This window comes from Amphiprion ocellaris, chromosome 4, assembly GCF_022539595.1.
Source record: "Amphiprion ocellaris isolate individual 3 ecotype Okinawa chromosome 4, ASM2253959v1, whole genome shotgun sequence".
In the NCBI taxonomy this organism is placed as follows: domain Eukaryota; kingdom Metazoa; phylum Chordata; class Actinopteri; family Pomacentridae; genus Amphiprion; species Amphiprion ocellaris.
The window spans coordinates 5,369,857-5,395,709 of NC_072769.1; the positions used below are offsets into that span (position 1 = coordinate 5,369,857).

General features: G+C 46.8%; 2 protein-coding genes across 6 annotated transcripts in view; one reads left to right on the forward strand and one right to left on the reverse strand.

Moving 5' to 3' along the window:
- The first annotated feature begins 28 nt into the window (after positions 1-28).
- aars2 (alanyl-tRNA synthetase 2, mitochondrial (putative)) lies at positions 29-12,208 on the forward strand. Of its 5 annotated transcripts, none has more exons than XM_035958454.2 (22): positions 29-413; positions 1,010-1,198; positions 1,282-1,427; positions 1,781-1,972; positions 2,046-2,190; positions 2,533-2,678; positions 2,904-3,012; positions 3,380-3,418; positions 3,491-3,605; positions 5,502-5,629; positions 5,830-5,998; positions 6,081-6,250; positions 6,324-6,464; positions 6,753-6,893; positions 8,245-8,382; positions 8,468-8,571; positions 8,673-8,781; positions 8,855-9,001; positions 9,078-9,188; positions 9,300-9,383; positions 9,499-9,612; positions 10,822-12,208. In XM_035958454.2, the coding sequence occupies exons 1-22, from the start codon at positions 180-182 to the stop codon at positions 10,987-10,989; spliced, it is 3,039 nt and encodes a 1,012-aa protein (XP_035814347.2). In that variant the 5' UTR covers positions 29-179; the 3' UTR covers positions 10,990-12,208. The 5 variants fall into 5 exon arrangements, with proteins under 5 accessions (XP_035814347.2, XP_035814352.2, XP_035814348.2 ...); XM_035958459.2 differs by having other exon boundaries at positions 103-413; positions 9,300-9,399; positions 10,822-11,097; XM_035958455.2 differs by having other exon boundaries at positions 104-413; positions 6,351-6,464.
- The window catches only part of LOC111568893 (calpain-2 catalytic subunit-like), a 31,462-nt gene continuing 16,704 nt past the window's right edge, over positions 11,096-25,853 (reverse strand). The window contains exons 8-21 of the mRNA XM_055010129.1: positions 16,960-17,034; positions 16,718-16,878; positions 16,006-16,175; positions 15,856-15,867; positions 15,568-15,779; positions 15,398-15,434; positions 14,696-14,761; positions 14,562-14,619; positions 14,355-14,419; positions 14,166-14,234; positions 13,926-14,004; positions 12,852-12,968; positions 12,720-12,778; positions 11,096-11,265 (exon numbers count right to left, since the gene is read on the reverse strand). Coding sequence (XP_054866104.1) covers positions 11,242-11,265; positions 12,720-12,778; positions 12,852-12,968; positions 13,926-14,004; positions 14,166-14,234; positions 14,355-14,419; positions 14,562-14,619; positions 14,696-14,761; positions 15,398-15,434; positions 15,568-15,779; positions 15,856-15,867; positions 16,006-16,175; positions 16,718-16,878; positions 16,960-17,034 — 1,204 coding nt within the window. The 3' untranslated portion in view covers positions 11,096-11,241. The remainder of the gene's footprint in view (positions 11,266-12,719; positions 12,779-12,851; positions 12,969-13,925; positions 14,005-14,165; positions 14,235-14,354; positions 14,420-14,561; positions 14,620-14,695; positions 14,762-15,397; positions 15,435-15,567; positions 15,780-15,855; positions 15,868-16,005; positions 16,176-16,717; positions 16,879-16,959; positions 17,035-25,853) is intronic.

Below are 25,853 nucleotides of genomic sequence, written 5' to 3' on the forward strand. Positions count from 1 at the left end.
TCATGAATCCAGCGTTGAGCTGACCCGGAGCTGCGCCTGCGCACTGCGACCAGCAGGTGGCGCTCTGCGTCACGACCGACCGTCGAAGAAGAAGAAGGGCTCCCAGTGCGCCTGCGCCTCCTGCCGCTTGTAGTCGTAGGGGGGTCAGTCTGGCTCGGTTCGGTCTCAGTTCGGTCCTCATGTCCCGGCAGCTGATCCGGGGCCTCCGGCCGCTCGGCGGGCCGCCGGGCCTCCTCCCCACCGCCTCGGGTCGCTTCTTCGGCGGCTCTGCTCCGGAGCTTCCCGCCGTTCAGGTCCGCAGCACCTTCCTGGACTTCTTCCGACAGAAACACGGACACCTGCTGGTTCCGTCCTCCCCGGTCCGGCCCAGAGGGGACCCCAGCCTGCTGTTCGTCAACGCCGGCATGAACCAGGTGAGTGTGGTTCTGCTGGTTCTGGTGGAACTCTCAGAGGTTCTAACAGACTAAAACACTGAATGTACGAACCGGTTCTGTTCGGTCAGAACTGGTTCTGTTCGGTCAGAATCTCAGACTGAGTCCAGATGATCACAGGTGAAGGTTCTGATGTTCTTCGGCTGGAGCTTAATGTTTAAAACATTTAATGAGTCAAATTTTTACTGAATAATGAAAGCTCAGACGGTCTGTGATGTTCTGCTGGTTCTGCGGGTTCTGCTGTGGAGGAACCTCATGAACAGATTCTGGATCAGAACCATCAGCTGAGCCGTTCGACCCGATTCACAGCAAAACATTAAAGCAGATCAGAGCAAATCATAAAAATATAAAATAAGAAGAGAATGAAAGAGTTCAGCAGAAACATCTCGACCCTCCAGAACCAGAGTCTGAAGTCCATCGTTCCACCTTTAGAACTTCCTGTTCTGTGATGGAACCAGCCTTTCATGGATTTATTGTTCTGGAAACAGAGAATATTTGGTTAAACATTCGTATCTTCTAGAAGTTCTCCAGCTGCAGCGTCTGGGTTCTACCTGACGTTCTCCTGGTTCTGGTTCCAGTTTAAGCCCATCTTTCTGGGAACAGCGGATCCTCGCAGTCCGATGGCATCCTACCGCCGCGTGGTCAACAGCCAGAAGTGTGTCCGAGCCGGCGGCAAACACAACGACCTGGACGACGTGGGCAGAGACACCTACCACCACACCTTCTTCGAGATGCTGGGGACCTGGTCCTTCGGAGACTACTTCAAGGTGAGTCACCTGGCTGCTGCAAAGTGAGGGGGTCACCTGTTGGGCTCAGTGGGCGGAGCTTCAGTCCTGCTGTGTGTGTTCAGGAGGAGGCATGTCGGATGGCGTGGAGTCTCCTCACAGAGCATTATGGGATATCTGCTGACAGACTCTATGTGTCCTACTTCGGTGGAGACGCTGCGTCAGGACTTCAGTCTGACGAGGAGACCCGACACATCTGGCTCGACATGGGGTAGGTCCACACCTGTCTGCAGGACACCAGGAAGGTCCACACTTATCTGTAGGACACCAAGTAGGTCCACACCTGTCTGTAGGGCACCAGGTAGGTCCACACCTGTCTGTAGGGCACCAGGTAGGTCCACACCTGTCTGTAGGGCACCAGGTAGGTCCACACCTGTCTGCAGGACACCAGGTAGGTCCACACCTATCTGTAGGACACCAGGTAGGTCCACACCTGTCTGCAGGACACCAGGTAGGTCCACACCTGTCTGCAGGACGCCAGGTAGGTCCACACCTGTCTGCAGGACTCCAAGTAGGTCCACTGGAAGGCAGCAGACCTCCAGGTTGACCTTCTCTCCTCCTCAGGGTTCCTCCTGGTCACCTCCTGCCATTCGGCTTGAAGGAGAACTTCTGGGAGATGGGGGATTCGGGCCCCTGTGGCCCCTGCACCGAGATCCACTACGACCACGTCGGGGGCCGAGACGCCGCGAAGCTCGTCAATGCCAACAGTCCAGATGTTGTGGAGATCTGGAACCTGGTCTTCATGCAGTACAACAGGTGAGTACACACTTGGTAGACCGGGACCAGGTAAACCCACTGGCCACTCCTCTGATTGGCTGTCTGCCATCAGGGAGGCGGACCTCAGTCTTCGGCGGCTGCCCCAGTTCAGCGTGGACACAGGGATGGGACTGGAGCGGCTGGTGAGCGTCCTGCAGGGCAAGAGGTCCACCTATGATACAGACCTGTTCACCCCGCTGCTGCACGCCTTGCACCAGGTAGGAGCAGAGTGAGGTCGGCTGTTGTCATGGTGATGAATGTATTGTCATGGTGTTGTCATTGTGATGCGTGTGTTGTCACGGTGATGCGTGTGTTGTCGTGGTGATGCGTGTGTTGTCCCGGTGATGCATGTGTTGTCATGGTGATGCGTGTGTTGTCATGGTGATGCGTGTGTTGTTATTGTGTTGTCACGGTGATGCGTGTGTTGTCACGGCGATGCGTGTGTTGTCATGGTGATGCGTGTGCTGTTGTTGTGTTGTCATGGTGTTGTCATGGTGATGTGTGTGTTGTCATGGTGATGCTGTGTGTTGTCATTGTGTTGTCATGGTGACTGTCCTCAGAGGTCCAGGGTGGCTCCATACGGCGGTCGGACGGGGTCGGAGGACCAGGACCGGGTGGATCTGGCCTACAGAGTCGTGGCCGATCACATCCGGACTTTATCCGTTTGCATCGCTGATGGAGTTCATCCGGGAATGTCCGGAGCCGAGTGAGTCCCGTCCAATCAGCTGTCAGCGCCATGACGTCTGCTGGATCCTGCTTTTTCCTGACCTTGTTGTCTGTCTGTCTGTTTGTTTGTCTGTGTGTTTGTCTGTGTGTGTTTGTTTGTGTGTTTGTCTGTTTGTTTGTGTGTCTGTTTGTCTGTGTCTGTCTGTTTGCTTGTGTGTTTGTTTGTTTGTTTGTGTGTTTGTTTGTGTGTTTGTTTGTTTATCAGGCTGGTCCTGCGGAGGATTCTGCGGCGCGCCGTCCGGTTCTGCATGGAGGTTCTTCAGGCTCCTCAGGGAACGCTGGCCAGCCTGGTTCCAACCGTCACCCACCTGCTGGTAAAATACGTTTCCCATAATCCCCGGCGTTCAGCCATTCCCTCCCTGCCAGGTGTGTGCACATGATCACAGAACAGGTGCTCGCTGTGAAACTCAGGATCAGTAACTTGAATCTGCGCAGGAAGTACTTCTACTGCTGTACTTCATGTTGATGGTAATACACGAGTACTACTGCAGTACTTGTACTCTGTTGGTACTCCTTAAAAAGTACTTCCTGCAGTGACCACTCAAAGGGGCGGAGTTATGAACCCTGGCCCCACCTCCACACTCAGAAAGAGTGACAGCAGTTCTGAGCGTGTGCAGAAGGGAGCAGCATCATGTGACTAAGCTTTGTCCTGTGATTGGTTGATCTGTGTCCCGTTGTCAGGGTGACGTGTATCCGGAGCTGCACAGGGAGGCGGACCAGGTGAGTCTCAGAACCACAACCTCGGTGTGAATCAGAACACCTGAGCAGCAGGTGACCCGATTTCTCTTCCAGATCGTGGACGTGATCAACGAGAACGAGGCTCAGTTCCTGTTGTCACTGCAACAGGGCAGCCGGCTGATCCAGCGCACGCTCTGCAGGAAGGACTACAAACATGGAGTCTTCCCCGGTCGGTTCTGATCCAATCCACCAGAACCTCAGAACCCAGTGATGCTTAGTTAACTTCTCAATGATCGATAATACACCACGTTCCAAATTATTATGAAAAAGATATTTTTCTCTGATTTTCCTAAATAGTCGACGCAAATGACAGTCAGCATAATTTTCAAGTTATCAGCTGTTAAAGTTTAATTCAAATGTTACTGAACAAACTTCCCAATGAAAATAGTATTTTTTTCAAAAATAAAAAACTTAAAATGCACTGTTCCAAATTATTATGCACAACAGAGTTTTAAGACATTTTCTAGGTTGTAAAGAACTGAAAATAGTCATTTGTTGAATTTGCAGCATTAGGAGGTCATATTTACTGAAATCAAAAGCTATTTCAATCAAAAACATCTTAACAGGTCAAGTTACATTTTAACATAGGACCCCTTATTTGATAGCAGCTTCACAATTCTTGCATCCATTGAACTTGAGTTTTTGGAGAATTTCTGCTTGAATTTCTTTGCAGGATGTCAGAACAGCCTCCCAGAGCTGCTGTTTGGATGTGAACTGCCTCCCACCCTCATAGATGTTTTGCTTGAGGATGCTCCAAAGGTTCTCAATAGTGTTAAGGTCAGGGGAGGATAGGGGCCACACCATGAGTTTCACTCCTTTTATGCCCATAGCAGCCAATGATGCAGAGGTATTCCTTGCAGCATGAGATGGTGCATTGTCGTGCATGAAGATGATTTTGTTTCGGAAAGCACGGTTCTTTTTGTACCATGGAAGAAAGTGGTCAGTCAGAAACTCCACATACTTTGCAGAGGTCATTTTCACACCTTCAGGGACCCTAAAGGGGCCGACCAGCTCTCTCCCCATGATTCCGGCCCAAAACATGGCTCCGCCAACTCCTTGCTGACATCGCAGCCTTGTTGGGACATGATGGCCATCCACCAGCCATCCTCTACTCCATCCATCTGGACCATCCAGGGTTGCACGGCACTCATCAGTGAACAAGACTGTTTGAAAATTAGTCTTCATGTATTTCTGGGTCCACTGCAGCCGTTTCTGCTTGTGAGCATTGGTTAGGGGTGTCTGAATAGAAGGTTTATGCATAACTGCAAGCCTCTGGAGGATCCTACACCTTGATGTTCGCGGGACTCCAGAGGCAAAAGCAGCTTCAAATACCTGTTTGCTGCTTTGTAATGGCATTTTAGCAGCTGCTCTCTTAATCTGATATATTTGTCTGGCAGAAACCTTCCTCACTGTGCCTTTATCTGCACGAACACGTGTGCTCTGAATCAGCCACAAATCTCCTAATAGTACGATGATCACGCTCAAGTTTTCGTGAAATATCTAAGGTTTTCATACCTTATCCAAGGCATTCAGCTATTTCACACTTTTCAGCAGCAGAGAGATCCTTTTTCTTTCCCATATTGCTTGAAAATGGTGGTCTGCTTAATAATGCAGAACATCCTTCTTCAGTAGTTTTTCCTTTAATTGGGCTCACCTGGCCAACTAATTATCACAGGTGTCTGAGATTGAGTTCAGTGATCCAAAGAGCCCTGAGACACAATACCATCCATGAGTTTAATTGAAAAACAAAAAATTTAATCTTTATGACACTTAAGTACAATTTGCATAATAATTTGGAACACGGTGTAAATAATAGAATCACCGATCAGTAGTCAGTAACAGAAACTGATCATGGTGGATACAGGCTGGATGATTTACCTGTCAGGTGTTTTATCAGCAACAGTAGGTACCGACCCGGATCAGAACCTCTCTGGTACAAACACTGGGTTTTCAGGTGTTGTATCAGGAACATGACTCAGCTTCTTCATGTCTAAGAAACTGAACCACAGCTGTCAGAACTGTGTTTTATCCGTCAGTAATCCTGATTCTGCTCTGCTGTCGCCAGCCTCCGTGGCCTGGTCTCTGCACCGGGACCTGGGCTTCCCTCTGGACCTGGTGGACCTCATGCTGGAGGACCGGGGCGTCCAGGTGGACCGCCAGGAGCTGGACCGGATCATCGCAGAGAACCACAAGGTTTGTACCGTCAAGGAGACCGCCCTGTGTCTCAGGAGATGTCATCAGTCACCTGTCCTGTGTCTCAGGTGATGTCATCAGTCACCTGTCCTGTGTCTCAGGTGATGTCATCAGTCACCTGTCCTGTGTCTCAGGTGATGTCATCAGTCACCTTTCCTGTGTCTCAGGTGATGTCATCAGTCACATTTCCTGTGTCTCAGGTGATGTCATCAGTCACCTGTCCTGTGTCTCAGGTTTCATCGGAGCAGGCGGGTGCTGATTTGTCGGTAATGCTGGACGTTCTCAGCCTGGCGGAGCTGCAGCGTCTGGGGGTTCCTCACACCGACGACAGCCTGAAGTATGGCTACCGGCTGGAGAAGGACCGCTACGGTATGGCCCCGTCTACCTGCACAGATAACACACCTGCCCCGTGGTCCGGTCAGACCGCTGACCCGTGTGTGCCTCCTCCCAGAGTTCCCAACATGCCGAGCGACGGTCCTGGCGCTGTACGACGGTGAGGCGCTGGTGTCGGAGGTTCCTGAGGGGCGGCGCTGTGGAGTTGTCCTGGACCTCACCTGCTTCTACTCGGAGCAGGGCGGCCAGTCACATGACCGCGGCTACTTCACCCGCCACGGCCTGCAGGTCAGCTGACTCACACACAGCTGACTCACGCACCCATGATGCACCTGCATCATGGGAAAGCTTCTGTGTCCAGGTGACTCCAGGTGTCTCCTCCTCTCAGGACGTGGTGTTCCCGGTGGAGGCGGTGCTCCGGGCCGGAGGGTACGTGGTCCATCAGGTGACCGCAGCTGACAGCCTGGAGACCGGAGACCAGGTCCACCTGCACCTGGACCAGGTAAATACAGAACCACCAGGTTCACCTGGACCAGGTAAACACAGAACCACAAGGTCCACCTGGACCATGTAAACACAGAACCACAAGGTCCACCTGGACCATGTAAACACAGAACCACCTGGACCTGGTAAACACAGAACCACCAGGTCCAGAACCGCCAAAACCAATTTTATTTTTTTTCGCACATATTCAACTGTCTAAAACTAAAATTAACTAGATGTGAAATCTACCTGTCTGCCTCACCTGTCCACCTGTCTATCTCATCTGTCCACCTGTCTGTCTGTCCAGGTCCACAGGATGTCTTGTATGGTCAAACACACGGCGACTCACCTCCTGAACTTTGCTCTGAAGAAGGTTCTCGGTTCTTCAGTTCAGCAGAGAGGATCTCATGTGTCGGCTGATCGCCTGCGCTTCGACTTCACCGTCAAGGTGACACCCGCTAACCAACTAACCGGCCGACTAACTAACCGACCGACTAACTGACCAACTAACCGACCAACTAACCAGCCAACTAACTAACCGACTAACTGACCAACTAAGTGACTAACTAACCAACTGACTAACTAACCGACTAACCGGCAGACTAAATACCCAACCGACTAACTGACCAACTAGCTAACCAACTGACCAACTAACCAGCTAACCGACTAACTAACCAACCGACTAACTGACCGACTAACTAACCCGCTAACCGGCTGACCAATTCACCGACCGACTAACTGACCAACTAACTAACCAACTGACTAACTAACCGACTAACCGGCCGACTAAATACCCGACAGACTAACTGACCAACTAACCAACCAACTAACCGACTAACCAGCCGACTAACAGACCGACCAACTAACCGACTAGCTAACCAACTGACTAACCGGCCAACTAAATACCCAACCGACTAACTGACCAACTAACCAACCGACTAACTAACCGATCGACTAACTGACCAACTAAACGACTAAGTAACCAACTGAATAACTAACCGACTAACCGGCTGACTAAATACCTGACCGACTGACCAACTAACCAACCAACTAACTAACCAACTGACCAAACTAACCCGCTAACTGACTAACCGGCCGACTAACTAACCGACCGACTAACTGACCAACTAATCAGCCAACTAACCCACTGACCAGCAGACTAACTAACCGACCAACTAACTAACCGACTAACCGGCCGACTAACTAACCGGCTGACTAACTGCCCGACCGACTAACTGACCAACTAACCAACTAACTAACCAACTGACCAACTAACCGACTAACCGGCCGACTAACTAACTGACCGAGTAACTGACCGACTAACCGACTATCCAACTGACTAACCAACCAACTAACTGGCCGACTAACTAACTGACCGACTAACTGTCCAACTAACCGACTAACTAACTGACTGACTAACTGACCAACCGACTAACCGGCCGACTAACTAACCGGCTGACTAACTGCCCGACCGACTAACTGACCAACTAACCAACTAACTAACCAACTGACCAACTAACCGACTAACCGGCCGACTAACTAACTGACCGAGTAACTGACCGACTAACCGACTATCCAACTGACTAACCAACCAACTAACTGACTGACTAACTGACCAACCGACTAACCGGCCGACTAACTAACCGACTGACCAACTAACCGGCCGACTAACTGACTAATTAACCGACTGACCAACTAACCGACTAACTGCCAGTCTGAGGTGTAATTCACTGTTCTCCTCCTGCTGGTTCTAAGACGTTCTGTCGTCTGGTTCTAAGGCATTCTGTTGTCCTCTCCAGGGTTCTCTCAGCGTCTCTCAGCTGCAGCAGGTAGAAAGGTGTGTCAGCGACATGGTCACAGCCAATCAGATCGTCCACAGCCAGGAGCTTCCTCTGCAGAGAGCCAAGAGCATCCGAGGGCTGAGGACAGTGGATGAGGTGCTGTCTGTCCCCTGGTCTCACCTGTCTGTCCACCTGTCTGTCTCCTGGTCTCACCTGTGTGTCCACCTGTCTGTCTCTACAGGTGTACCCTGACCCGGTCCGGGTGGTGTCGGTGGGTCTTCCAGCCTCTGAGCTCCTGGACCATCAGACGGACAGAGAGACGTCTGTGGAGCTCTGCTGTGGAACGTGAGTCTGGAACACACCTGTCCACCTGTTTACCCGTCCACCTGTTTACCTGTCAGTGAGGGTAATGGAGTCAGTAGTTTAATGGTTTTCCTTTATTTCAGTCACCTGCTTCGGACCGGAGACATTGAGGACCTGGTGATTGTCTCTGAGAGGCAGATGGTGAAAGGAATCAGTCGGGTCATCGCGGTGACGGGACGGGAAGCAGCACGGGTGAGTTCCTGGCCTCATGTTCTCATTGGACGTTCTAAATGTAGGCGGTTCTTTAACCCCGCTGTGCCTTCAGGCCCGGGAGGCCGGTCAGGTTCTATCGCAGGACGTCGACTCTCTGGCAGCTAGACTGACAGGCTCCGCCCCCTCCAGCCTCGACTCCGCCCCCTCCAGCCTCGACTCCGCCCAGCGGCTCTCCAAGGAGGTCGGCGTCCTCTCTGACGTAAGTCCACTACCCATGATGCACTGCAGCCGCTGAGATGAAAACATGGTGTTTGACCCTGAACTGTGTCTGACAGGCGGTAGATAGTACCCTCATCCCCCAGTGGCAGCGCAGTGAACTGCAGGCTCGACTCAAAGCTCTGCAGAGGAGCAGCAACACCACTGTCAGGAAACTGGAGACCAGAGAGGTGAACACACACCTGAGATATACCTGAAAATATACCTGAGATACACCTGAGATACACCTGTGACTGTAGACCTGCTGCTCTGATGCAGTTTTCCCATCATGCTTTGCTCAGGCTGCAGTCAGAGCTCAAGCTCTGCTGGAGAAGAACGGTAGGAAGGAGCTGCTGGTGGACTCTGTGGAGACGGACTATCTGTCGGTAGGTAGAGCTGCAGGTGAGCTCAGGTGACCTCTAACAACAGAAGCTAACAGGTAGAGGCTTCCCCTGGTGGACCATCCAGGAACTACTGAAGGTTCTGGTTCTGATGTTCCAGGTGGTGATGAAAACGGTGAACCAGCTGAGCTCCGTCGCTCCTCTCAGTCACGTGATGCTTCTGGCTCACCAGCAGCATTCTGGGAAGGTCCTGTGTGCCTGTCAGGTTCCCAAGGTAACCACCACTCACCTGTCAGTGACATCACAGGGGGCGGGGTTTGTCGTTTATTAAGCAGCTTCTACACAGACACTCGTTCATTAGCAGGGACAGAGCTAATGTTTGCTAATTAGCACAGGACAGACACATCTTATCGCTGTTAAAGGACGGAGACGTTTCCCTCTGGACATTTAGAAAACTGGAGAGGACGGAGACGTTTCCCTCTGGACGTTTAGAAAACTGGAGAGGACGGAGACGTTTCCCTCTGGATGTTTAGAAAACACCACCTGTTTTAATCCACTGAGGAGTGCAGCTTTAGTGGAGCTAGCTAGCTAGCAACATTAGCAACATGGTAGCGATGCTAGCTAACAACATTAGCAACCTGTTAGTGATGCTAGTAGTGATGCTAAGTGATTGTTAGTGACATTAGCAACATTAGCACCATGTTAGTGATGCTAGTATTGATGCTAAGTGATTGTTAGAGACATTAGCACCATGTTAGTGATGGTAGTAGTGATGCTAAGTGATTGCTAGTGACATTACCACCTTGTTAGTAATGCTAGTATTGATGCTAAGTGATTGTTAGTGACATTAGCACCATGGTAGTGATGCTAGTAGTGATGTTAAGTGATTGTTAGTGACATTAGCACCATGGTAGTGATGCTAGTAGTGATGCTAAGTGATTGTTAGTGACATTAGCACCATGTTAGTGATGTTAGTATTGATGCTAAGTGATTGTTAGAGACATTAGCACCATGTTAGTAATGCTAGTAGTGATGCTAAGTGATTGTTAGTGACATTAGCAACATTAGCACCATGTTAGTAATGCTAGTAAGTGATGCTAAGTGATCGTTAGTGACATTAGCACCATGTTAGTGATGCTAGCAGTGATGCTAAGTGATTGTTAGCGACATTAGCACCATGTTAGTGATGCTAGCAGTGATGCTAAGTGATTGCTAGCAACATTAGCACGTTAGTGACGCAAGTAGTGATGCTAAGTGATTGTTAGTGACACTAGCATCCCTGGTGTTTAAATATTCAGATCTTCCAATAACCCGTAGTGTAAATGAGCATTCTGTACGTTCTACCAGGTACCTTAACTTACATTTTAATGATCCCAATCTTGTACTTGGAAAAGACTCAGGGAGAATTTTATGAATAAAATAATCAGCGTGTTGGAGTAATTAGAATCCGAACATTTATTAATCAGTAATTAACTCTCTGCAGGACTCTCCATGGATCGCGGCCTCTGATTGGGCGGTGGCGGTGTGTCGTCACCTCGGGGGGAGCGCCGGGGGCTCGGCGCTGGTCGCCAAGGGAACTGGCACCAGCAGTGACATCAGCAAGGCCCTGAGGTGGGCGGAGCAGTTCGCCCGCCAGAAGACACAGCGTTGATGTCATAGACTGTAGGCCCCGCCCACAGCAGCAATGGCCTCTTGTGATTGGAGGACAGATGTCAGGTTTCTTTTTTTTTTTTAGAAGAAATAAAAACTCTGAGAGGTTCTTTGTTCTCTTTATTCTATGAATCAGTGAGTAGACAGAAGGACCAATCAGAGCAGGGGGGCAGGGCTAAAGAGAAACCAGCTGCAGTCATCGCCAGAACCAGGACCAGGACTGGAACCAGGATCAGAACCAGGACTATGTTCCTTAGAGCAGCGACACGTTGAGCCACTGCAGGAGAACCAGACAGAACATGTTAGAACTGAAGGATGTTTCTGGAAATTAAATCCAGTAGAACCTGTTTGTTCTGGTCACAGAGTTCCTGTTGGAACCGTTTAATACAAAAGGATGATTAGAGAAACAATCCTGTAAACCACAGGTGTCAAACTCTGGCGCACGGGCCAAATTTGGCACGTCATGTAATTATATTTGGCCCGCACGGCAATAGCAAATAATTACTAGAGCTGGCCTGCCGGTATCATATAGCGCATTACTACAAATCCCAGAATGCTCTGCTGGTGTTTTGGAGTGTCAATCAGGACAAGACCCACAAACACTGGACATTTCTCAGTATGCGTTCTTGTCCTTACTTGCGTTCTCGTGTACTCGTGAAACATCATCAGTCGGAGACCGAGTACTGTTCCAATTCAAAGAACGCATCTGACCAAGAACGGAAGTGTTCTGGCTCCGCCCACATTATGGAGGATCATCAGACCAGACTAGTGTGGACTTGGGGCGGCCAAATAACCCATAATGCATTTAGACCAGGGGCAAAGGCCGAGGAGGAAACTTTCAGAGGAAACAGGCAAGAAAGTAGTCGTGTAAATGTCAAATATGGGATCAGGTTATCCAGATAAAGCCTGATTAAAAATTTAGTCCAACGGTTTGGGAGATGTGAGCATCCAGGTTAGACAGAGATGATGTCAGCAAGGCTTTATAATCTGCTGCTCTGATGCTTCTATAGCAGTTAAACAGGGATACTAGTAGTTTTGTGTTATTCTAACGGTCACACTTTGGCCTCATGGTGTTTTTTTTTTTTTTTGTGTAAATTTCTAGATAAATCGGTTTGAAAGAAGTTAATGTTCATAACTTTATATTGTTAATGTTTTACTCAATCACTGACTGTAATAGTAAGAAGAGATAAATTAAAATATAGAGTATCATTTATTTTCAAGTTTTGTTTCTGAGTCTTTTCACTACTAAAAATATGTATGTTTTTTTTCTAATCTTTATAGTTCTTTATATTTTCTTTTAGGGCTTAATTAAATATAATTAAAAATGGTGACAAAAAGATAAGAACAAAAATAAAAACATTAGTTTTACTGCTTTACAAAGATCTTCTTTCTATTTTCATTGGTACAATTAATTTTTGCCATGGGAAGAGGATAAACCTTGTCCGAAGAAGAAAAAGCTGTGATTATTCAACATGGAAAATTTAATTCCACTTATCAATAAATAAGCAAATAAACATGGAGATCCAAGTGTGTTATTGGTAATTTATTGAATAAAAAAAGTTATAATAATAAATAAAAGTCGCCATTTTTATTTAATCAAATTTAGCCCTCAAAAGAAATATAAAGAACTATAAAGACTCGAACAAACCTGATCGGTTCTCTGATGTTCTTCCAGACTTTTTCTGATGAGGAACCAATCAGAACAGTCTGGGCTGTGGCGGAGCTTCCTACCTGCAGGATGTTGAGTTCCACGGTTCCTGAGTTGTTCTTGTCCAACGTTTTGAACATGTCTGCAAAGAGAAGAAATGTGAGAATGAGGAGGAACAAACAGTGGTCCTCAGGCTGGAGGTGATGGAGACTCACTGAACATGGTCTCCAGACGGACCAGGCTGGACACGAAGTTGTCAAAGTCGATGGTGAGATCTGATTCGCTGTAGCGAGCCACAATGACCTGATGGAGGGCATTGTTGAGGCTGAAACCTGCAACACACCCAGGAGGCGAGCAGAAGGTCAGAGAAGGTCCAGAGATGTCTCCAACAACCATTTAGTTCTACAACCCTGACGGCGCTGAAGGTTTAGTCTGAAGAACATGAACCACACCTGAGATTCTAACTAATGTTTCATCAGAATCACTTCATTCTACTGCAGCTAATGTCTCCTCATAGTTCAGAAGGTTCTCATCATCAGGTCCTGGAGATGGTTGGAGTTCCAGGAGAAACCAGCTGGAGGTTCAGGAAGACGTTTCTAGAAACATCTTCCTGAAGCTCCTACCATCTTGTCATCCTGTAGATGTTTTCTATCTCCATGTTTCCTCTCTGCTCTGCTCATCATGTGTAGATGTTCCACCATGCTGGATGGATCTCCAACTACTCGTTTTGTGTCTCGTTTGTTGCCATTTCTTGGCTAAATTTGTCCTTTTGTGTCTCGTTTTGGTAATTTTTTTATCTCTTTGTGTCTCCTTTTTTCAATTTTTTCTCATTTGTGTTGTTTGTTGTCGAAGTCTCTGAAGTTTCTGATCAGTCTTCATACATGCATGTTTAGCTAACGGAACTAGCCTTTAGCTAACATCAGCTAACTGCTCGCTGACTTAAGCCAACTGCTCGTTAGCATCAGCCAACTGCTCGCTAACATCGGCTAACTTCTCGCTAACATCGGCTAACTGCCCACTAACATCGGCTAGCTGCTCACTAACGTCGGCTAGCTGCTCGCTAACGTCGGCTAGCTGCTCGCTAACGTCGGCTAGCTGCTCGCTAACATCAGCTAACTGCTCGCTAACATCAGCTAACTGCTTGCTAACACCAGGTAGCTGCTCTGCTGATGTGGTGAACTACTTCTGCTATGCTGGTGTAGCTTAGCTCGCTACATTTAGCTTCAGTTAATGTAGAGGAGCTGGTAGCTTAGCACCAAGCAGCTAGACCAGCAGAGGAAACATCTCACCAGCTTCCTCCACAGCAATCCTCATCTCTGTGGAGCTCATCGTCCCAGAATTATCCACGTCTTTGTTCCGGTAGATTTTCTGTCAACAACAGATTTTAAAAAGATGAAACAGAATATTTAGTGGATTTGTTTTTGGATATTTAATATTAATAAACAGATGAACATTTAGTGGATTTATTTCTGGATGCTTAATATTAATAAACAGATGAATATTTCGTGAATTTATGGACAGGAGCTCACCAAGTAGTTCTCGATTTTGATCCACAGCACCTTGAACTCCACCAGGCCCAGCTTCCCGCTGCCGTCTCTCTGCACAGCAGCTCAGGAGCTTATAGACTATCACAATAAGAGTCCTAAAGTTTTAAAATAAAAGCTCCAATGTTGGCTGTGAAGAGATGTGAGACACTACTTTCTGCAGAGGAAGGATACGTCCAGCAGGTTGACCATGTGACGGCAGGTGGAGATGCTGAAGCCACTGGTCTGGATGTCGGATCCTGGTAGAGAGACGCAGGTAAACAGGTAAACACAGTAAACAGGTGAGCAGGTAAACAGGCGAGCAGGTAAACACAGTAAACAGGTGAGCAGGTAAACAGGTGAGTGGGGCTCCCAGACTAATGTTCAGGCGGTGGTTCTTACGTTTGGTCACCACCTTGTTGAGGATCTTCTTCAGCTCAAAGGCGCTGATCTCACAGTCCTGCAGAGACAAACAGTCAGTGTCAGCTGCTCTGTGATTGGCTGCTCTGTGATTGCCTGCTCTGTGATTGGCTCACCCCTCCTGCCAGCTGTCCAAACAGACCTCTGAACCGGTCGTCCACGTCGTCCTCATCGATCTCTATCTGCAGGTTAAGAATCAGGTCAGAAAAACGGATTCTGGAGCTCAGAAACATGAAGATTTTCCTCTAAATTTCCCCTATAGTTCTAAAGTTTCCCTAAAGTTCCTCAAAAGTTCCCCTATAGTTCTTCTAAAGTTCCTCTAAAGTTCTTCTAAAGTTCCTCTAAAGTTTCTCTAAAGTTCTTCAAAAGTTCCTCTAAAGTTTCTCTGAAGTTCCTCTATAGTTCTTCTAAAGTTCCTCCTAAAGTTCCTCTAAAGTTCTTCTAAAGTTCTTCAAAAGTTCCTCTAAAGTTCCCCTAAGGTTCTTCTAAAGTTTGGACTGGTTCTAGACTGGTTCTGGCTGGTTCTAGACTGGCTCTGGCTGGTTCTAGACTGGTTCTAAACTGGTTCTAACTGGTTCTGGGTTGGTACAGCAGAGACCCAGAAAAACACACAAAGTTAAAAGAGATGAAAGAAGAAGTCGACGGTTTCCCATCAGCACGTTCAGGTCCTTCAGGTTCTCAGCGGTTCTTCAGGTTCTCAGCGGTCCTTCAGGTTCTCAGTGGTTCTTCTGGATTTCTGTTGTGGTTCCTGCAGATGTTTCTTAACTTCTACCTGGCTGATGATGAGTTGTTATCAGCTGCTTAGACTCTGGACTCACCTTCTCTACTCGGGACTCGATGGGGTCGTCCAGCTCTCTGCAGGAACAAACAGTCGTCTTATTAGAAGGTTTGAGCAACGGATGGATCTTCTCAGTGGGACTGAGGAGATCCACCCGTTGCTGAGAAGATAAGTCCAGCAGCTGCAGTTTGCTGCTGTGATCAGACCTACTGGAAGTCAGCCTGCTTCTCGGTGAACACTCGGACGCAGAAGTCTCCGTCCTTGTGGGGCTCGAAGGTGGACGGGACCAGCAGGTACTCTCCAGGAGGCAGCGTCAGGCGGCTGCAGACCTCCCGCAGGTTGATGAAGGTCTCAGACCGAGCGGCCGAGGAGTGGCGCAGGAAGAAGTTCCGGTTCAGGTGTACGTTCCTCTGACCGGAGAACTGACAGACAGATGCAGTTAGTTTCAGATCAGATGAGAAGAACTTACGGTTCAGCAGCAGCAAGTTCTCCTCCTACCTCCTCAGGAACCTGCAAGACAAGGAGCAGGGTTCAGAAGAACGTCCACATAGACCTCAACCTCTGCTGATCCTGGTTCCCCTTAGAACCAGACGGATCGAAGGCTGGAACCTTCCAGAAACCTTTAAGGAACCTTCAGATCCTCCTCACCTCGTAGATGGCGAAGCCGACCGTGTGCATGTCCTGGCCCATCTTTCTCATCCGTCTGCGGTTCTTCTGGATCAGTCCCACCACGAAGGTGCAGCCCGCCTCGCCGTCATCCGGGTCATCGTCCTCCTCCTCCAGACGGATCACTAACTGAGGGTTGGTCCAGAATGTGTCTGTGGACCAGAGAACATCAGAGAATTTCAGCCATGAGGACCAGAGAACATTGGCCATGTGGACCACAGAGAACATCGGCCATATGGACTAGAGAACATCAGAGAACATCGGCCACGTGGACCACAGAGAACCTCGGCCATATGGACTAGAGAACATCGGCCGTGTGGACCATGGAGAACATCAGAGAACATCGGCCGTGTGGACCACAGAGAACATCAGAGAACATCGGCCGGTCTGTTGGAGGATTCAATGTGTAAAAATCTAAGGTATTAGCAGGGGGCACTGCTAACGCTAAGTAGCACTCACTGAGGTAGTTCCTGCTGGACGCTAATGCTAATTAGCTGCTAACTCACTGGGGTAGTTCCTGCAGCCTCCAGCGATGGATGCTAATGCTAACTAGCTGCTAACTAGCAGTTAACTCACTGGGGTAGTTCCTGCAGCCTACAGCAGTGGATGCTAATGCTAACTAGCTGCTAACTCACCGGGGTAGTTCCTGCAGCCTCCAGCGGTGGATGCTAATGCTAACTAGCTGCTAACTCACTGGGGTAGTTCCTGCAGCCTCCAGCGGTGGAGCCTCTCCTCCAGCTGCTGTCGAACTTGGACAGAGCCCACTTGGAGACGCTGTCGTCGGTCAGGGCGTCGGGCGTCAGGTTGCAGATCTCCAGACGGGAATAGTGACGCAGGAAGTCGCTGAAGGACATCCTGCAGACACAGCAGAGAGTTTTGTCACCTGCACACCTGGGGAGCGGCTCAGGTGTGCAGGTGAAGCAGGTGAGGTCCTACCAGAACTCTCCGTCCTCGGAGCAGTGGCTCAGACGCTCCCTGTCCTCGTCGCTGACGTAGCGCCACTCAATGGAGCTGCAGAGAACAGCGGTTAGCCAAAAACAGACTACACTTTCCATGATGCTCGGAGTGCCGCCCAGCAGCGAATCAGGACGCTCAGACTAACTAACTGGAGGGTTATTATAGAATAGAATAGAATAGAATAGAATAGAATAGAATAGAATAGAATAGAATAGAATAGAATAGAATAGAATAGAATAGAATAGAATAGAATAGAATAGAATAGAATAGAATAGAATAGAATAGAATAGAATAGAATAGAATAGAATATTCTTTATTGTCATTATACAATGTATAACGAGATTGCAGAGCTTCTCCTTTACAGTGCAAGGAAATCTTAAAGTAGTGCAAAAACAGTCTATTTACATATATACAGTATAAATAACAGAGATAAATAACGGAGTGAATATAAATAGCAGTGAATCAGACAGTGGTGTATATTGCACAGATGCACTATGTTGTTGGCTTTGTGTGAGACCTGTGAGAGTTCAGGGTGGTGATGGCTCTCGGAAAGAAACTGTTTTTAAGTCTGTTTGTCCTCGCTTTAATGCATCTGTAGCGCCTTCCAGAGGGCAACAGATTAAAAAGCTGAGAACCGGGATGTGAACTGTCCTTGATAATGTTCTGAGCTCTGCTGAGGCACCGGGTGGGGTAGATGTCCATGAGGGAGGGGAGAGGACAGCCAACAATCCTCTGTGCTGCTTTGACTGTCCTCTGAAGCCTCGCTCTGTCTGCCTCAGTACAGCTCCCGTACCAGGTGGAAACACAGTACGTCAGCAGGCTCTCTATGGATGAGCTGTAGAAGGCCAGCAGCAGCTTCCTGTACAAGTTGTTTTTTCTGAGGACTCTCAGGAAGTGTAGCCGCTGTTGAGCCTTCTTTATGACAGCCGTGATGTTGTCTGTCCAGGAGAGGTCATCGGAGATCTGGACTCCCAGGAACCTGAATGTGTGGACTCTCTCCACACACTCGCCATTGATGTAGAGGGGGGGCGGGTCAGTTCTGTTCCTCCTGAAGTCCATGATGATCTCCTTTGTCTTTGAGGTGTTTAGTGTCAGGTTGTTTACTGAACACCAGGTTGTGAGTTTCTGGACCTCCTCTCTGTAGGCTGTCTCATCACCTTTTGAGATCAGCCCGACCACTGTGGTGTTGTCAGCAAATTTGACGATGATGTTGTTTCTGTGGACCGGTCTGCAGTCATAGGTGTAGAGACAATACAGGAGGGGGCTCAGGACACAGCCCTGTGGTGTACCGGTGCTCAGTGTGTGGGTGGAGGAAAGGTGGGGGCCAAGTCTCACAGACTGGGGTCTGTTGGTTAAGAAGTCCTTAATCCAGCTGCATGTGAGAGGGGGGAGGCCCAGGGTATCCAGTTTTTTTTTTGTTTTTTTTTTTTAATTGTGATTTCACAGGTCCATACATTTAATGAAAACATAAATCATACATCTCATTTAGATATCTTATATCCTACTACAGCAGCTCAATTTGAAATAACCAAGACTTAGTCAGCAATACAGAAACATGTAAGGACCAATAAGGCATTCAATAATATAACTGTATAACCATTTTTGAGTATAGTAAAATGAAAACAAAGAATGAATGAAATGGGGTAAACATCCCTGACTCATAAAGCCCTCTGTTTGAGGAAATCTAAGAGACCCACTAAAACAAAACCGATCTGGAAAAAAAATAAATAAATAAATAAAAAAGGGGACACTAAAATCGATTTTAGACAAATGATGGTCGTATTGGCGTGACATATCTTATCCATCTCTCCCATCTATTCGAAAAAATTTCCTGTTTCAATCTCAAAGCAAAGGTAATCCTCTCCATCTTAAACATATCATAAATTATGTCAATCCATTCTTCCACAGTAGGTTTTCCAGGTTTTAACCACCTTCTCGTAATAGCTTTTCTGCTAGCAGCACTTAGGATCTGAAATAAGTATTTGACATTATTGGAAAAATTTTCTGATGTAATAGCACCTAAATATAACAACTCAAATTTAAACTGAATGTCCATCTGGAAAACACTCTGCAAAACTCTATGTACCTCCCGCCAAAATGGAACTAATGATGCACAGGACCAAAATATATGAAAATGGTTTGCTTCAAGGCATCCGCACTGCCGCCAGCATACAGAAGAATTAGTGTAGTGCCTCTTTTGAGCTGGAGTGATGAAAAATCTTATAAGGGTTTTCCAGCAAAACTCTCGCCAAACACCTGAGCTTGAAGTTTTCCATTGTATCTCACAAATATTTTCCCAAAATTCGTCCTTTAAGACAAGGTTCCCTTCCTGCTCCCATTTTTGTTTTATGTACATTGAACTTTGCTTTATTTGTTGTAACCCCTTGTAGACCTTTGAGATGAGTTTCTGGTTAGAGCCATTACAGTAAGCATCCATATACACTTTTAACAGAATATTGTCCCAGCCTGATTGTGAACATCCCCTCTGTATTTGGATAATATAATGCCGGAGCTGAAGGTATCTGAAAAAATCATCTTTGTCCAAACCAAACTGTTCCTTCAGATTTTGGAAACTATTTATTGTCCCTTTATGTAAAAATGTACAGTATGATGTTAAGCCTTGTGTTCCCCATCTTTCAAATCTTGCGTCCCACTTTTTAGGTGAAAAATCTGAATCAAATGCAACCCATCTCAAGACCTTCACCTCTTCTTTCAAATGATTTTGAGCTACTACCTTGTTCCACACCTTAAATGACAAACAAATCCAGGGGTTACCCAACGCCTTCAAATTATCCATCAGGCCCTTGTCTCCAATTGCAGCCTGTATTGGAAATTCTTCTGATAATGCACTTTCAATCTCCTTCCACCTAGCACAATATTTTGGGTTGCATAAGCAAATTAATGGCCTTAACTGAGCAGCAATATAATAATCTTTTAAACATGGAAGGGCTATCCCACCTTTGTTTTTTGCCAATTGTAAACTCTGGTATCTAATTCTTGGTCTCCGTCCCTGCCAAATGAATCTCGAAATTAGCCTGTCCCACTCCTGAAATTGTTGGTCGGATATATCTAATGGAAGAGATTGAAAGAGATATAATAATTTTGGTAAAATGACCATTTTGACAGATTCCACACGCGATCCAAAACCAAGACAAGGTATAAGATCCCATCTCCTTAAGTCTTCCCTAATCTTTTTGTTCAGAGGCAGGTAATTAAGTGGGAACAATTTTGCCAAATCTAGTGAAATATTTACCCCTAAATAACTAATTGATTCCGATTCCCATTTTAAATTGTATTTATTTCTCACAATTGCTGAGGGTGTGTATTTGAAACAGAGAATTTGTGTTTTGGGAACATTAAGCTTATATCCTGAGAAGGATCCATAATGTTCCAAGAGTACAAATAGCCGTGCCAAAGAATGTTCGGGATTGGATAAATATACCAATACATCATCAGCAAATAACGATATAACTTGTTCTCCCCCTTTCATCATTATTCCTTTGATATTGTTGTCTTGTATAATCCACTGGCTCAGGGGCTCAATAAAAATTGCAAACAAGAGAGGGCTGAGTGGACAGCCCTGTCTTGTTCCTCGTTCTAGTAAAAAGGGATTAGATACAGCCCCATTAATTTTAATTCTTGCCATTGGACTGTTGTAGAGGGCTAGTATTATTTTAGTAAAGTCACTATCAAATCCAAATTTATCCAAAACTTTATATAAAAAGGACCAATTCACACAATCAAATGCTTTTTCTGCGTCCAGTCCCACTAATACTGCCTCTAAATTTTGGTTTTTTATATGATTTATTACATGTAATGTCCTTCTAATACTATCCTGAGTTTGTCTTTCTCGTATAAAACCCGTCTGGTCAAGGCTAATAATTTGTGGTAACAATCCTTTTAGGCGTTTGCAAAGTATATGGGTAAAAATTTTATAGTCCTGGTTCAACACGCTTACTGGTCTAAAATTACCGCATTCCAACCTATGTTTCCCCTCCTTTGGGATTAGTGATATCACTGCTTCCCTCCAAGAGGGAGGTGTACCCTTCTCCTTAAGAACCCAGTTGAAGGTGGATTGCAACACAGGGACCAAAGAGTCCACCATGACTCTGTACCACTCAGAAGAGAACCCGTCCGGACCTGGAGCCTTATTTGGTTTGAGATGTGATATGGCTGAACGAATTTCTTTCTCCGTTATTTCAGCTATCAAATACCTACTTTTTTCACTATTCAATTTAGGCAGGTTAATGTTCTGGAAAAAATCCTCCATTTTATGTCCATCAATTTGAGGTTGAGAATACAATTTTTTATAATATTTTTCAAAACAATCTTGTATTTCTTTTAGTTTGTAATGTACAGTATTAGTAACAGGATTCTTTATTTTATGAATCGAATTCTCTGCTTGTTGTTTTTTCAACCTGTAAGCTAATAATTTACTGGCTTTTCCTCCCCCTTCATAATATTTCTGTTTAGTAAAAATTAACTTTTTTAGTATATCTTTGGTATAGGTCTCATTTATTTTGTTCCTTATCTTGTTAAGTTGCTCTTTAATTTTTGGGTGATTTGTGTTTTTGTGATTTTGTTCCAATTGTTTTAATTCCCCCTCCAATTGAACTAGTTCTTTTTGCTTTGCTCTCTTTAGATGAGCACTGTATCCAATTAATTTACCTCGAAGTACAGCTTTACATGCATCCCATAATATTGGAGGGGAAACTTCACCGTTATCATTCTGTTCCAAGTATTCCGCGATATCTTTTCTAATTTGTTCCTTCATCTGGTTCAGTACAAAAGTATTTAATCTCCACATGGTATTTCTCCGATGCTGTTCCAGATTTAGTTCTAAATAAATAGGGCTATGATCTGAAAGGTCCATGCTCCCCATGTTGCAACCATCAACCCGATCTAGATCCCTAGTAAAAGTAAAAAAATAATCAATCCTTGAATATGCCGAATGTGGGTTAGAAAAAAAAGTGTAGTCCCTCTTTAAAGGATTTAATTCTCTCCAGATATCAATTAATCCAATTTCCTTCATAGCCAAGTTTATTTTTTTGTTTATCAATTTGGGCTGGGATAAATGTGTATTTGAGGAGTCCAGTTTTGGGTTCAATCTAATGTTAAAATCCCCCCCGCAAATTAGAACCCCCCCGAGTCTCTGCTGTTATCAAATCAAATATCTGTTTGAAAAACTTCCAGTCACAATTAGGGGGAGCATAAATATTGAATAGAGTGACCAAAGAGCCCCCTAGATTTCCCCTCATTAAAACAAATCTTCCCTCTGTATCTTTTTTTCAAAGATAGGTTCGAAACTGGTCCCATTGGAAATTAATATTGCCACCCCCCTCCTATGTCCATCCTGATAAGAAGATGAATACTGATATTTGAAACCCAATCGTTTTAATTTAGCATGTTCAGTATCCAAAAGGTGCGTTTCCTGTAAGAAAGCCACCTCAACTCTCTCTCTTTTTAGTTTAGTTAAAATCCTACTCCTCTTAATGGGGTTGACAAGGCCATTCACGTTATAAGTTGCTATTTTAACTGTCTGCATTCAGTGTCCAGTATAGGAAAAAAGAAAAATGACATAAACCAAAAACACACCACCATCGTGCCCAAAAGCAACAATATGAGTCATATGTTACTCCCCATAAACTGCAAAGAACAGCAGCAAAGAACAACAGCGGAAACTGACATAACACACAGAACACGGTAAGAACAATAACAACAGAAAAAGAGACTTCCAACTGTGGGGTCTTAGAGAAAAGAAAAACCCTCCGACGTTTACATTATGATCTTGATTTTAAAGCCTATACAATGCTTCTTAGATTAACAGGGCGTGCTAACCAATTCCTCCCTCGTCTCCCCGGAGAAAAAATGTAAAGAAAATAAAGTCTCATCAGGTTCGCCTGTTCAACTCTGGAAAAACTTGCATGCAGCAGATTTCAGTTCACTTACAGTCACCCTGGGACCTGGCGTTTGAAAGCCTGTAGTTTTTCCTTAAAGACCGAAGCTCTGCTAGCTCTGTCACGGTTCCCCGGTCTCTTGACAGTGCGCCACGTGAAGCGCTGGATCTGCTCCAAAAGCGAGTCCGGTTGTTTAATTACCGACACCGGGAATCCCCTCTTCGCCATATCTTCCGTCGCTTCTCCCGCCGATTCGTACACCATAACTCCCTCCTGATAAAAGACTCTGAACCTGGCAGGGAATGGCGTCTGAAACCGGATTTTCCTCTCCTTCAGAACCGCCTTTGCCTCGGCGTATTCTTTTCGCTTTTTTAAAACATCAGGCGCATAGTCGTGATCCAGATTGACACGTTTTCCAAGGTGCTCGAATCCTCTTTTTTGCCAGGCCGTTCTAAGCAGCTCTTCTTTCACCCTGTAGCTCGACAACTTAATGAATATAGACCTCGGTGGAGCCTCTCCCAGCGGCTTTGGCATCAAGGCGCGATGAGCTCTTTCAACGCATAGTTCAAATGTGACCGGGAGCTCCAAACCCTCCCTCAGCAGGCGCTCCACATACACTGCCATCGACGGGGAATTATCCTCTGCACCCTCTTTAACACCATGGACTCTGATATTTTCACGTCGGGAGCGGCCTTCTAGATCCGTTAGCTTAGCATCCAGGTGTATCTGAAGGCGCAGCAACTCTTGTACCGTATCCTCCGCCACTTGTAGCCGTGTCTCCGTCTCATCAATCCTTTTCTCCGCCTCTTCGATCCTTGCACTAGTCTTGTTAATTTCTTCCCGAATCACCTTCAGCTGTTGACTGTTGTCTTCTCTGAACTCTCTCAGTTCTTTCAGTATGAGACCCAGGTCCACGCTCTCTCTTTGACCGATTTCGGGGTGCAAATGCGTGTCAGCATCATCCTCCATTACGCTGCTAGTCGAGGAGGTTTGGCTAGCCCCGTCTCCGTCGAAAAACTCCGTCTGCATTGACCTCTTACTTTTCTTCATAGGCATTCTCGAGACCCACTAACTTTAATCAAACTGTAGATACAAATTTTTTAAATATTCGGGTTGCGGTGGGTAATTTCGAATCAAATTGTCGGGAGCTCGTTCTCTAGGCTGCCATCTCCTGACTCGTCAGACCGGAAGTCCCCGTGTGCAGTTTGTTTATCAGGATGTCTGGTATGATTGTGTTGAAAGCCGAGCTGTAATCCACAAAGAGCCTCCTGGCATAGCTCTGCGGTTGTTCCAGGTGGGTCAGCACAGCGTGCAGAGCTATGGCGATGGCGTCCTCTGTGGATCTGTTCACTCGGTATGCAAACTGGTGGGAGTCGAGTGTGGGGGGGGAGACAGTCTTTGATGTGCCGGAGAACCAGTCTCTCAAAGCACTTCATTATAACCGGTGTGAGGGCAACAGGGCGGTAGTCACTGAGGCTGGTTGTGGGTGACTTTTTGGTATAGGGATGATTGTGGCAGATTTCAGGCAGGTGGGGATGACTGCTTGGGCCAGGGAGAGGTTGAAAATCCTGTAGAAGATGCGAGCCAGCTGGTAAGCACATGCTCTGAGCACCTTTCCAGGGACTCCGTCTGGACCAGCAGCCTTCCTTGGGTTCACTGCCAGGAGCACACGCCTCACATCATGCTCCTCCACAGTGAGTGGGGGGGTGCTGGAGTCTGGTGGGGGTAGGGCTGGGGCAGATGAGTGTCGCTGCGAAGATTCAAACCGAGCAAAGAAGCAGTTGAGCTCCTCTGACAGCGACTCGCTCAGGTCTCCTGGTGTTGTATCACAGCCTCTGAAGTTTGTGATGCTCTGCAGACCCTGCCACACCTCCCGTGGTCTGTTGCTGGTGAAGTGGGACTCTATCCTCCTCTTATAGTCCGCTTTGGCTTCTTTGATTCCTTTTTTCAGGTCAGCTCGAGCTGCACTGTAGAGAGCTCTGTCACCTGACCTGAAGGCAGCATCGCGGACCTTGAGGAGTGAGCGGACCTGGCTGGTCATCCAGCGTTTCTGGTTTGGAAAAACCCGGATGACTTTGTCCACAGACACAGTTCCCATACAGAACTTAATGTAGTCCAGTACTGTCCCTGTGAATGTGTCCAGGTCCTGGTGTTCAAAAAGGTCCCAGTCTGTGTGCTGGAGGCAGTCCTGTAGATTAAGGAGTGCATTCTCAGGCCAAGTTGTTACAGTCTTTATGGTGGGCCTGGATCTGCGTCTCAGTGGGGTGTATGCAGGGATGAGCAGCAGGGAGAGATGGTCTGACTGGCCGAGGTGGGGGAGGGGTGTCGTTCTGTAGCCGTGCTTGATGTTAGAATAAACATGATCTAGAGTGTTTTCCCCTCTGGTTGGACATTTGACATGCTGATGGAACTTCGGGAGTACAGTCTTTAGATTGGCCTTATTAAAGTCTCCCGCTATAATGTGAACGCCATCGGGGTGGGCCCGCTGCTGTTCGTTAATGGCGTTCAGCAGAAGAGAGAGCGCCGTGCTAGCATTAGCATCCGGTGGAATGTAAACAGCAGTGACGATCACTACTGTTAGCTCTCTCGGGAGAAAATAGGGCCGGCATCTAACAGACATGTATTCAATGTCAGGGGAGCAGTGTCTCTCTATAATCACGCTGTTGTTACACCAATTATCACGCACGTAGATACAGAGTCCCCCACCTCTGGTTTTGCCGGAGTCCTCGGTCCAATCCCAGCGGTGCAGAGAGCGGCCGATGTTCCAGTTTAACTGGTGATCAGGTTAACTGGCGATAGTTTCCGTCTCCAGATGTTTCGTTCGCAGATTCGTCACGATCAGACCTGGATTTACGTGAAATAAAGATACCAGATAAAGAAGACGTCGCCGAAAAACGTCAGCATCACTGCTTAATAAAGTCTATATCCATGTAAATATCATCTACAGACAGTAAAAAGAAATGTGCGGGCCGAAAT